Genomic DNA, 13,439 nt, shown 5'->3' on the forward strand with positions numbered 1-13,439 from the left:
TCAAACCCCAGTATAGTCTATGGGGGAAATGCTCGTTTCAGGGGTACGCAACATTCGATCAAATTCTACTTACCAAGTCCATGAGTGAGGGTCGGGCTGGATTCTTCTCCCTGCGCGGGATCCCCGCGTCCTCTTCCGGCCTTGAATTCACTCTGATAGGTATCGGGCCTAGGCAGAGCCAACTGCGCATGCCCGAGCTACAAGAAAATGGCCGCTTACAGTCTAAGCGGCCATTTTCTTGTAGCGCGGACATGCGTTGTTGGCTCTGCCCAGGCCTGATGCCTAAGCAGAGTGAATGCAGAGCCGGAAGAGGACGCGGGGACGCTGCACGGAGAAGACTTCTAAAGGTAAGAGAAGAACCAGAGTTGATTGGCAATGTATAGCATTCTGCCAATCAACGCTGGTTCTGCATCGAATCTTAACTTCAAACAGCTAGTAGTATTCGATCAAGTACGAGTATTTCGAATACCGTAGTATTCGATTGAATACCTACTCGATCGAATACTACTCGCTCATCTCTAGTGACCGATCCTAAAGCCCATAAAACCCCTTAAATGATAAAACTGCATATAGGCTTTTATACAATAACAATTAAATACAATATCAAATCGTTCCAGTGAGCCAATCCTATTACTGAGAAAAAAATGATCTTTTAGGGTTTTAGGGAATTCTTTATAGGGGTTGTCTCGCAGCTATAAAAAGAAGGAACTGGGTGACTGTAGAAAAAAAAAAGTGGTGCCCACCAGTCTTTGCTACTTCCTATGGGGATTATATTCCGTAATTGTGGAAAAGTCACCTCTGCGGCCATCCCTCACCTCGGCGGTCATGTCCCATATATTTCAGCATCACCACTGCATTCCACTTCAGTTTTTATTAGTGTTTTAGAGTTTCCCTTGAAAGTAGATTATATCTATATCATGTGAACTGCCCGATTGCTGCAATTCGAAGGGTTAACACCCTTTTTTCTCTGCTTGGCATGCCTCAGTTGAACCCCATGCATTCCACCTAAAGGTCAAGACCAGAGTTGCCCTCTGTCATCACCTCGCCCCTCTTATTTCTTTCCAGTGGTACAGAATGTATTACCTTTTCATCACCCCTCTACCCAGATTAGACTGCCCCCTCCTCCTCCTTGCCCTCTGCTCTGCATTTCTCGCTCGCCAGCAACCGGTTTACCTGTCGCGGGACTTGTGCCAGTTTCCAGCTGTTACCCCGTCACCCTAAACATGCCTGGAATATCTTAATGCCAAGCTGGTTCCATAGGGTGCGATTACTGGCACTCTACCTATACCCATATAATATCTCATATGATGCGCTGTGTGCCTAGGGGGGAACTGTGTAAATATATAATCATACATGGCGAGAGGAACAAGTTTAGAAGACCCAGAGTAACCCTTTAATATCCATTTCATATTTCTAGCCCTTGTTTTCGTCTTTCCCTCTCTTCTTCTCCAGAATGTTTCACTCCCTCCTCTCTAGTTCTCATTCCTTTCAATGTTAATATTGCTCTGTTCACCCCTCCCCATCTCTCCTTCTTCTTTTCTCGTTCACTCTTTCAGTCCTGTCGCCAGCTCAGCAAAGCCATGACCGCTGCAACGTCCAAGAATGACTTCAAACCCTAGCAGACCATTGCATGGAAACAGCCTGGATTCACTAATAGTGCACGATACCTGCACCGATCACACATATGTGTAGTGTAGATGCTTGTGTATGAGTGCATAGAGATCCACACGACCCACCCCTCTCCGAAAAAGCTGGTTCTCCAGCCCAAATCACCGCACAGTCTGCCAATGTGTAATACATTGTTACAGTGAGGGATCCTGCTGTACCTGTTAGCAATTATACTGTTCCATTGCTAAATCCTTGGCCAGAATGCAGGGATTACATTGGGCGCTTGCTATTTAACCCCTCAAACACAGAAGGTTTTTATAGCGTGCTGCATGAACTTGCAAAAACAGGGGTTAAGTATGGGGGAAACCAGTGGTCGCGCCTGATCCTTGGAGAACAAATGCAAAAAAAAAAGCCTAGATATTGCACTTTGATCTTCCACCTGCAGAGAGTTAGACTGGATCTGCGGTTATATGGCTTCTAAATAGAAGTCACTGTAATCTATATTTAGAAGAATGTCTGTCTACTTTTCCAAAATCTTCTTCTGCTACGTGTTTAGAGCCATAAATTCTGAAGATCAGCTTTTCCTTGTAGGAGCCAGACATTGCAGATGGTAGCAACACGGATATTGAGCTAGAACTGCCTGTGTCATGTATTAACACAATGCAATATTAGTAAAAATATCCCGGATTGGTGACAAATAATCTCAAAATGGCCAAAGCATCCAGATGTCCTAAGGAGTAGAAAAAAGGCTTAGAACTGTTTGCAGATGGTTAAAGACAAAGAAGGGCACATCAGGGCCAGATGCTAAGGGTGGCCTAATATTTGTTCTCACCCTTGAGCGCAGTGCCTTAACTAAAGTCTTGTGGACCCCGGTGCAATCTTTTGTCCGGGGCCCCTACCTCATCCCTACAGTGAATTCTTGATAGTGATGGTTACGGGTGCTAAGGAGTTTAATCATCCTTAGCGTGGTTAGTGTAATCTGTGGGTCTCCTTGGTTTATGGACCAGATGGAAACTTCAATCTCAATACTGATGCTAGTTCTTATGGGGCCCTTCAGGCTCCTGGGCCCCAGTGTGACCTCTGCACCCCCTCAAGGTACACCACTGCTTTGACCCTATTCAACCTTTATGGGTAATCAGCAAGAGTCAATGGACAGCCTACCTGGTCTGCATTCTTAGCTTCACCCTACAAACACTGCTATCATTATACTCAGCGGTCTTTTGAAACCCCTGAGTATAATGACCTAAGTGCTGGGAGAGGAGAGGGAACATAAAAAACACTGTTACTTACCTCTCCTGGGCTCCAGTAGAATTTGGGCCTTTTTGGTGATGTCATAGACGTCACATGGGCCGGGCTTGCGTCCTCATGCTTTGTGATGCAGGGCAAGCTCGAGTGACGTCTGCTCCATTTACATCAGCAGGGAGTACACAGGAGCCCAGGAGAGGTAAGTAACAGTGTTTTTTTAAGTTTGTATCCTCCACTAGGTCTCCAATTATTATACTTTGGAGTCAAATGTTCACCTTGGGGCCCTACCATTCTTAGCTCCTAATTACGCCACTGTCTCTAAATCTACAAGCAGAACAGGCTGAAATAAAGGTGGCACCACTCAGAAAGTGTGTCTCAGATGTCCTTTAAAGTTCATAATGGGTGAAGTGGGTGAGCAGGCAGAGATCTATCGAAGGTGTACTCACTGGAACACATAGGAAGCACCAGTCTTTGGTAACACACTGAGGATGTTCTTTGGAGGATGACACAGAGGTGTCAATGGGTAATACTACCAGAGCCAAACTGATGAAGTGGTGTGCAGGGACCCCTGCATATAGAGTGGCCATGCTAGTATGTGGATCCAGTATAAGACAGTAGCCAGGACAGTGTCACTGAAATGCATCTGTAGTGCAACGCCCAGTCTAGGTTTTCATTTATCCCAAGTTGTCTAAGGACAAACGGGACCAAGTACAAGCACGGCACATTAGCCATTTCACTGGGGACATAGACCTTCTGCTGCTACATAACGAGGAACTCACACTGTATGCTTACAGGGTCACATACAGAACTTTCCCTCTTACAAATACAATGGCAGCCCAAACCATGGACACTATAACCTCGACATGACTGCTCTAGCTCTATGAAATCCACTGCAGGGCACCTCAGGGGTGGAGTCATGACCATTTAGAAGGTCTATCAATCCTACTCACTATCTTACTATTTCTGCAGATTTTTGGTTATTGGAACCCATTGTCCCTGCGAAACCTCAGAAATAGTATTTCTCTTAGATACTGTCCATACTCATGGAATGATTTAGATTACATTGAATTCCTGGCTTGGTGTGTATTATGGTCTACAGAGAATATGAAGTAGTTCTTCGTCCAGCACCTTTTGTAGGAGACAGCTGTTGCTTTGCGCAGCTGTCTCTCATGTTACTTGGATGAATAGCGATGAAAGCAAACCGGCAGGATACTCATGTCTCATATGTAGAGGTGTTTCCTATTCATATTTTCATGTGTTTCTAATGTACCTATGCCTGATAATGCTTCTATCTACCTTTCAGCAAGATTTTACAGTTTACATAGGGATTTAATATGCATAAAATATTGAGTTATTAAATACATTGCATTAGCCATGATCTACAGCCTATATCATACGTCAGAGAGGTTTCACATGGCTTCAGAGCTAAAATCTCCCAGCATTCCTTTATGATCCAATTTTACAGCTTTGCTTTGGTGACTTATATCCCCTTTTAGTAGAGAAGGTGACAGTCAGAGTGCTGGAGTCACAATATATATCCATCAGATTCCTGACCTATGTGTGGACCAGGGAGGGTCTTGAGAAGGCCTCAGCCCCAGGTGTGGGTCCTGGGCTTGTTACAGGTCCATAAAAGACTGCAGAGCCTGCACTTCAGGGCAGATCCTGGGAGTTGGAGGAGATGCCTGGGATTGTCCTGGAGAGCTGAGTTTTGGTGAGACCAGATCGGGACTTGTACTTTGATTGTGTGGCCAGAAGTAAGCCACATGTACAGTTAGCTTTATTCTATTTTAGTTAGAGCTCGGACGAGCAGTAGTTTTTTTTTTTACCTGTATTATATTTTGCCTATTTTTGTACCTAACGTGAATGTTTCTTTATTTTGTTGAATAGAATTGTGAATTGTCTAGACTAGTTTAGTTGGATCTGCCAATGTTCTCTAAATACCTTATGTCTATGACCAACTTAAAGGGAACGCAATATCAAGTCAGTCACAGTGAATTTTAGGGGATATTATGCTGAGCACCACCATATACCTTTAGATAGACCAATACATGGATTATTTTCTTAAAAGTGCCATATTTAGATATATAAAAATGAGTTGGAAGTGCAATGAGGCGTGGCAGACCCTCCAAGGGCTCCAGCCTGGAAACACCAGGTGCATGTGCAGGAATGCAACAAATAGTGTCATAAACGTTGAAAAAACAGAGGCTGTCAACGAAGTGTACAGGGGTGACGTGAATGGCGTTTCATTTGATATTATAGGGCTGCCAGAATTGCAATCTCTGGCAGTGCCACTTTTGGCCCCCCATTCTCCTGATTTCTGGGGTACCTTTGGGCAGGCCTCAGCACTCGGACACTTAAAAGGGTTGTGCAGGTATTACATTACTTTACCAGAAATCTCAGCGGCCTAAGGAAGGGAACCAGTGACGTATATGAGTGAAGTCACCGGTTTCTTTCTTGTGACCTTTCTGAGGCCACCGATTGGTCACAGACGGTGAGGACTTCCACTAGCTCCGGTGCATGTTGGACTGGACAGCGGTAGGGAAGACCAGAGCACCAGGGACAGGTGAGTATTTTTTTTTTTCACTTTCCCTGGCCTCCTGCCCAAGTACTATAATTCCTGCACAACCCCTGTAACCCCTATCTTGTGGATAGGGGATAAGTGTCCATAACAGCACAAACCCAATATGGTCTCCAAAGTCCAGCAACATCCAACACCGTCCCCTAACACCCCTCCTTCCCAATCCACTTCCCACATCTCTCCTATTAAGAATAAAGTAAAGAAGTAGAGTATAGTGAAATCCCACTTGCTTGTGTTGTGTTTCCCTTGTCCCAAATTACTCAGTCCCTCACTATTTAATAACATTGACTAGGTTGGGGGCAAATGTCCTAACTGAACAAGACAACCAAACAAAGTGGAAATAGTCGCGCCAGGCCTAGAGGTAGAAACAACATGCCCCCTAATATCACAGGCCCTGTAACATGTGTCAATGGGCACTAGTTTGCACTTTTGCCTCCTCCCTTTATATTATTTTTATGATATATATATATATATATATATATATATATATATACACTCACCGGCCACTTTATTAGGTACACCTGTCCAACTGCTCGTTAACACTTAATTTCTAATCAGCCAATCACATGGCGGCAACTCAGTGCATTTAGGCATGTAGACATGGTCAAGACAATCTCCTGCAGTTCAAACCGAGCATCAGTATGGGGAAGAAAGGTGATTTGAGTGCCTTTGAACGTGGCATGGTTGTTGGTGCCAGAAGGGCTGGTCTGAGTATTTCAGAAACTGCTGATCTACTGGGATTTTCACGCACAACCATCTCTAGGGTTTACAGAGAATGGTCCGAAAAAGAAAAAACATCCAGTGAGCGGCAGTTCTGTGGGCGGAAATGCGTTGTTGATGCCAGAGGTCAGAGGAGAATTGCCAGACTGGTTCGAGCTGATAGAAAGGCAACAGTGACTCAAATAGCCACCCGTTACAACCAAGGTAGCCAGAATAGCATCTCTGAACGCACAGTACGTCGAACTTTGAGGCAGATGGGCTACAGCAGCAGAAGACCACACCGGGTGCCACTCCTTTCAGCTAAGAACAGGAAACTGAGGCTACAATTTGCACAAGCTCATCGAAATTGGACAATTGAAGATTGGAAAAACGTTGCCTGGTCTGATGAGTCTCGATTTCTGCTGTGACATTCGGATGGTAGGGTCAGAATTTGGCGTCAACAACATGAAAGCATGGATCCATCCTGCCTTGTATCAACGGTTCAGGCTGGTGGTGGTGGTGGTGTCATGGTGTGGGGAATATTTTCTTGGCACTCTTTGGGCCCCTTGGTACCAATTGAGCATCGTTGCAACGCCAAAGCCTACCTGAGTATTGTTGCTGACCATGTCCATCCCTTTATGACCACAATGTACCCAACATCTGATGGCTACTTTCAGCAGGATAATGCGCCATGTCATAAAGCTGGAATCATCTCAGACTGGTTTCTTGAACATGACAATGAGTTCACTGTACTCCAATGGCCTCCACAGTCACCAGATCTCAATCCAATAGAGCATCTTTGGGATGTGGTGGAACGGGAGATTCGCATCATGGATGTGCAGCCGACAAATCTGCGGCAACTGTGTGATGCCATCATGTCAATATGGACCAAAATCTCTGAGGAATGCTTCCAGCACCTTGTTGAATCTGTGCCACGAAGAATTGAGGCAGTTCTGAAGGCAAAAGGGGGTCCAACCCGTTACTAGCATGGTGTACCTAATAAAGTGGCCGGTGAGTGTATATATATATAGTATATCATGGTTTTGCACAAATTACTGGACATCGTCCTTGTTAGTAACTGACTCAATTCTGTCAATTTCAATTTCGTCAGGAGAAACAGAAAATCTGGTTGGCTGATATCTTGTATTGGCGAACGATTCTTATCTTCAGCCAAACAGGATGCAAGCGAGGAAAACTCTGCCGTCCAGTTGGCAGAAAATCGGATCACGTGATGATTCATTTGAGTGACTGCTTTACCATTTGTGGAGCCAGCATATTCCAGTACTGCGGGGGGAGCTGGGGGGGGGGGGGGCTCACATATCATTGTCAACCACGGTTACTATTCACATGGTATTCGATATGCTGCAATGCTACTGTAGCTGTAATGGAGCGGTGGGATCCCAAAAATAAATGAAAACAGGAACTTTGACTGCAGTAACCATATTCAGTCTGTCACTTTGCATAATCTAAGTTCACTTGGCTCAGAGATATGGCAGGAAAAACCTCTCGTAAACCTTCCCAGCTTTAAAATATGGATCAGATGCCGGTACTTTTGGCGGCGTTGGCGCTATTTGCAACAAAAACCATTGTCTAATGTAGCATCAATATTGATGTGCCCACTAGAGATGAGCGAACACTGTTCGGATCAGCCGTTCCGAACAGCACGCTCCCATAGAAATGAATGGAAGTACCTGGCACGGCAACCGGCCGCCAGCAAAGTGTACGTGCCAGGTGCTTCCATTCATTTCTATGGGAGCGTGCTGTTCGGAACGGCTGATCCGAACAGTGTTCGCTCATCTCTAGTGCCCACCCTTCTACCCTGACCCATTGGGCTAAATTTATTATTTATTTATTATTGGATTTACAGCTGAAAACTGGTGTACAGAAAGCACAAATTGTCGCTTAAGTCTTATTAATGTTAAAAATTGTGATTTTTGGCCCTTTTCTGGTTTTATCTTGACATTGGGTGAGTTTTAAAAGGAAAGGCAGAAACAATTTAGGGCAGTGCCTTTGTAAAAAATTTGTTGCATTGTACTTATCTAATTTTGGTAAATTTCATCCTCCTCCCAATATGTTTTGCATGAAACATACAGCATTATATCACAGAGCCAAGTAGACACGCATCTAGTTACTGATTCTTACAATGGGAGCTGAACCTTAGGCCTTAATAGATATTCCTCTTTTACACCATCAATAGTAATATTGTACTATGGGGTCAGGCAATGTGGACCTATAAGGAAACACCCGTTATAGACATGCATAATGGGCCATGAAACTAGCTTGTAAAATCAATTTTCCGAACTTGAAAGCATGATCAAATAAAGATCTGTTACAGAATGTCATGTGATAATGTTTAGTTAGAGGATCCATACTCCCTATTCTGAATAGGCTTCTTATACTTATATGTCCCCACAAACATGAACTGTATCGGAGGGGAGAAGAGTATTGTAGGTATCAAGGGGGTGTCAAAGTCAAAAACTATTGCCCATATGTAAGGAATACTTTGAAAATAAAGCAAAGCTGTACTTACTTGCCCTGCCTGCCGCCATTTACAGTGGAGTCATCTATAGACAGTCACTGGCCTTGGCAGTCTCTTGCCGTATTGCAGTGATGACCTACCGTATGTATATGGAAATTTCCCTGGCAATTTAAATATATCCTGGAACTGAGGACTAGAGGGTAGCAATGGAAGCGTCAGCGGTTAGGATCGGAGAGTACAGCTGGAAGTATTTGGGCAAGGTAGGTCAACACCTTTAAGCTGGACACGTTGCCCATCTCATGTGAATGAGGCCCTCCTGACTCTGTTCCATTGGAAGAGATAAGGATTGGACGTGTTCAATTTCAACATATCCAGCCCTTTAGTTCTCAAGAAGATAAGCTACCTCTGTCGGAGTCTGGCAATGGCTTTAGCCTATATCCCCATTCAGAACATATTGGGATAGTGTTGGGATGAGCTGAGCATGCATGTGGCTGGATATGGAGGGAGAGTTGATATTTATATATTTTGCATACTTATATAACATCATATTTTGCAGCGCTTTATAGATATTGTCGATACGGCCTCATATCGGGCTCCCGATCTAAACGCTCTATCAGTATGTCTTTGGAGTGTGGGAGGAAACCCAGGCAAACATGGAGAGAACATACAAACTCCTTACAGATGTTGTGCTTGGCTAGATTCGAATCTAGGACTTCAGTGTTGCAAGGCTAACCACTGAACCACCATGCTGCCCATATTTCATCCTTATGGCCAGCCTTGGAGCACAAACCAATATGGCGAGACAGCTATTAAGTCATAAGATATTGTCTATTCTTCCTGCCTTTCCTGAATATATCAGTTGCCCAGACATGGAATTCATCAGACCAAGTTGGATATGACCATAGGCTCGTATGGACATGTGACGTTGGCTGGAGCATGTTACTGTTTCCTGTGCATTTACTAAGAAGCCCTCCATATGCCTTGGCCCTTCATGAATGGGTGCCTTATTACAGCTCTATATAACTCAAAGCTAATATAGTGCCGTATTACAGCCTTCTTCATAAGGCCTACACTTGGTATTTATACCTTAAATAACGTTATACATAAAATTTTAGGTTGTAGTCTTTGGTTTTGGTTCTATTTTGACAAAATCAGTGATGTATCCCATTGACCTATAATGCCAAGTGTGGGGGGCTCTCCTGGTGATGATGGGACAACCCCTTAAAGAGAACCTTTCTCCACCTCCACCAATTTCAACAAATCGATTCCTAAAATAGGCGTCGCTCCGCCAATTCTGGCAAAGTTGGATTTTTTTTCTCTAGCCCCACAAGTACTCACGTCTGTTACTTTCAGCACAATCATACTCTTTACTGTCAAGTAGGCGGTCCTTGACTCGAGTAGTCAGACAGGGACCACCCACCTGATAACATAGAACGTAATTGAAACTAATAGAAATAAATGCTTGGGAAAGGTGAGGGCTAGAGAAGAAATTCCTACTGCACCAGAATCAAGGGAGTGGCACTTATTGAAGGGAAAAGAGTTGGGGTTGGTGGAGGAAGTGAAAGATCCTCCGTAATGGCCTATTCACATCAGCACTTGGGTCCCCCCGAATGGAAACCTATATGCATTACAAACCCCTGGACCTCATAGACTATAATGGGGTTTGTGTGGTTTCCGCTCGGTTTCCAGCAGTACTTTTCTCTCCGCATGGACCCCTTTATAGTCTATGGGGTCCACGGGTTTCCCAATTAACCACTTTTTAATGTGTATAGGTTTCTGTTCAGGGGGTCCCAAGCAGACTTCTTGAACGGAAACCCGAACACTGATGTGAACCGGGCCTAAGTTCCATATATAAATCAAAGAGAGACACTTACTTGGGCTTATGACCTCACTGCTGAGTTTTCGCAGTCGCCCACTGGTCGTCCTCGTGACACCTAGAATAAGATGAGATTGAACAGGTTAAAAATCTTCATTTTTAATAATATTTGACCTATTGGCACATGACGTTAACACATGTGATTCTCTTCATGTAAAAACTTGGACGACATGCTCTAGAATTTGTGACTGCTTTATTTTTAAATGTTGGAAAAGTTCACAGCTGAAAAGCAGAAAATATTTTGGCAATAATTGTAATATGAAAGCTTATGAAAGCCTATATAAATAATAATGTAACGCAACGTCTGTGTTATATATATAGTGCAAAGGGGGTGCCGGGGATCAGACGGAGGCAATTCTTTTTTTTATCCAGGCATAGCGCCACTCATGTCTAGGGGCTTTGTCCGGTATTGCAGCTACGCCCTGTTTATTTGAATGGGAATAAACTTGAATACTAGAAGTAATCTCTGTGGACTTTCTATGAAAAGCACTGAGGTAAAAGCCATGATGCGTTTCCTCTGCGTTTTTTCCCGCAGCGCTTTTTTCTGGGGATTTAGCCTAAAACAGCACACTGTTGACTTTCCCAGTATGCGTCCCGGTACAGGAGATATCAGGGCTTTTAGTTTTGGCACCAATATCTCCCCACTGTCAGAAGGACGGACCTTACAGCCTAGTGTCATTGCTGGGCTCTGAGGAATATCCCCTTCCTCCGGCTGTAAACTTCCATTGCCTTGTACTGTCAGGGGGACGTTCCTTACCACCCAGTTATGACGTTGAGCTGTGGAGAGATATCGGTGCCAAAACTAATGGCACCACTCCAGCACTGGGGATCATACCGGGAAAGCAACGGCTTGAGACTTCCTGCTGATGAGGCCCATTACGTTGTATATGAGCCATTTGTTGTCCTGGACTGATATTACACAATTTCACACAACGGCCTTCTATATAATAATGACATTGTTACCCAGCTATTGTGACCTACTCGAGGCCACACTTCAGAACTTAGTCACGCATCTTAAAGACTGATAACCTACGAGACTCCTGCAACATGTCACTACTCACATATCAATTTCACAAATAGCCTTTGTGCCAGTAAATTTCCACCAAGTAATCCGTGCTGCAAAATGTTCTCTACAAGCTTCTTAGGAGGATGGAGGAAGTAATTGTATCAAGTGACCATTTCATGACTGTTCATAATCGGACATCTTGTGGTTGGTTTTGAAGAGTATTTTTTATTTTTTTCCTCAGGTTATCCAGACCTACGCCTTTATGGCCTATCCTCAGGATACCTGATTGGTGGTGGGCTGACAGCACTAAGGGTCTTGAAGGTCTTAGGAGAAATAGACTTTTTAGTTACTTGCCCTATAGCAACTGCTCCACCTGCTACCCTGATAGCTGCGTCTATATCCGTCTATATCCTGATGTACACCCGCCGCCTCAGATAAGTCAGACCAGATGGGCCCCCTGTAAGTAGATACATTGGAGCCCTATATGCTGTCATTAGAACGTATAGCTTGTGATAGGTGACTTGTAACTCTCAGAGAATTTGCCATATAGAGCTATCAGTAAGCAATGACTGCTTTATGATAATAGTATGCCGTCTGCTAATACTGCCCCCTATAGTCTGCTGACAGGTTTATAAGGAACTTGAAGAGTATGCTAAATTCACCACAGTGCTGGCTTTTATTATCAGAATGCTACCGCAGCTACCAGGACCTATTCCAGAAATACTAGAAGATCAAGGAATTTGCTATTTACTAAATCCCTCAATATTTTTTTCAAGATGGAGTTTTAAAGGGAACCTGTCACATGAGAAATGCTGTTCAGTCTGCAGGCGGCATGTTATAGAGCAGGAGGAGCTGAGTAGATTGATATATTAGATAGATAGAGTGAGAGGTCCAGGAGGCGGAGCTATCAGTGATTGACAGCTATCTCTGTATGCACAGTTGTAGAGGGGAGGCTGTCAATCACTAATGACTCCGCCTGCTGGACTTCTCAGCATAGAAAGAGCAGAGATATAAATGGTTAAATGTCAGGTTATGCTGAATTTTTTCCTACAAACCTATATATCAATCTGTTTAGCTCCTCCTGCTCTATAATATACTACCTACAGATTGGACTGTATTTCCATGTGACAAATTCCCTTTAAGTTCTATTAACCAGTATTAATTTACAATAATTCCAGTAAATGATGATATATATGATGTTACTGAACAGTTTTATACATCCCCGTCATACAAGACGCTCACTATGTACTAAACATTATCATTGAAGGTGAAGAATACACCAAAAAGATTCAAAGGGAATTCCAAGAGGGATAAGGGATAAATGTCTGATTTATGGGGGTCGTGCCACTGAGACCCCAATATATTGCTAGAACTGCAATGAAGAGAAGTTTTAATGGAGTGGTCCTTATGCACGCTCACTACTACAACGTTCAATGTATATGGGACTGACAGAAACAGCCGAGCACCACTGCACAGTTTACTACATAGCGGTGTGCTGTTGGTCTGAATGTGACTGTGGATGAGATCACCATATTGGCGGTGGATGACATCATCATGCTGTGACTCAGAAAGCAACAGGTGAGATTTCTCAGTACATTGATTGCAGGGTAACTGGGCCACGTGACAGCAGTGAGACCCTGATATCATTGCAGGGTGCTAATGCCAGGGCCAGGGGTACTCCTACTACCAAATGCACAATGTGAGATTAACCCCATAACGGTGCTTTACTACAGTATAATATATCTTCTGGTAAATGTGGGATGATGAGAGCCAGATAGCTGACGCTCATGTCCTCTACCAAGATCATTACCTTTATCTAAGGTTCAGAGTGCTTGAATAGACTAAAATGAAATATCAGCAAAGTCTGTTCTCCTAGTACAATCTGTCTGCTGCTCGCTAGATGTTTCCTGGTTCATGCACTGTTGTATATGTTAAGTACAATGACATA

At 43.8% G+C, this 13,439-nt stretch overlaps 1 protein-coding gene across 1 annotated transcript in view; it reads right to left on the bottom strand.

Moving 5' to 3' along the window:
- Positions 1 to 13,439, bottom strand: part of SEPTIN9 (septin 9) — a 190,043-nt gene that overhangs the window by 155,332 nt on the left and 21,272 nt on the right. The window contains exon 2 of the mRNA XM_075277384.1: positions 10,484 to 10,543. Coding sequence (XP_075133485.1) covers positions 10,484 to 10,543 — 60 coding nt within the window. The remainder of the gene's footprint in view (positions 1 to 10,483; positions 10,544 to 13,439) is intronic.

The sequence above is a fragment of the Leptodactylus fuscus genome, chromosome 6, assembly GCF_031893055.1.
Source record: "Leptodactylus fuscus isolate aLepFus1 chromosome 6, aLepFus1.hap2, whole genome shotgun sequence".
NCBI classification, from domain to species: Eukaryota; Metazoa; Chordata; class Amphibia; order Anura; family Leptodactylidae; genus Leptodactylus; species Leptodactylus fuscus.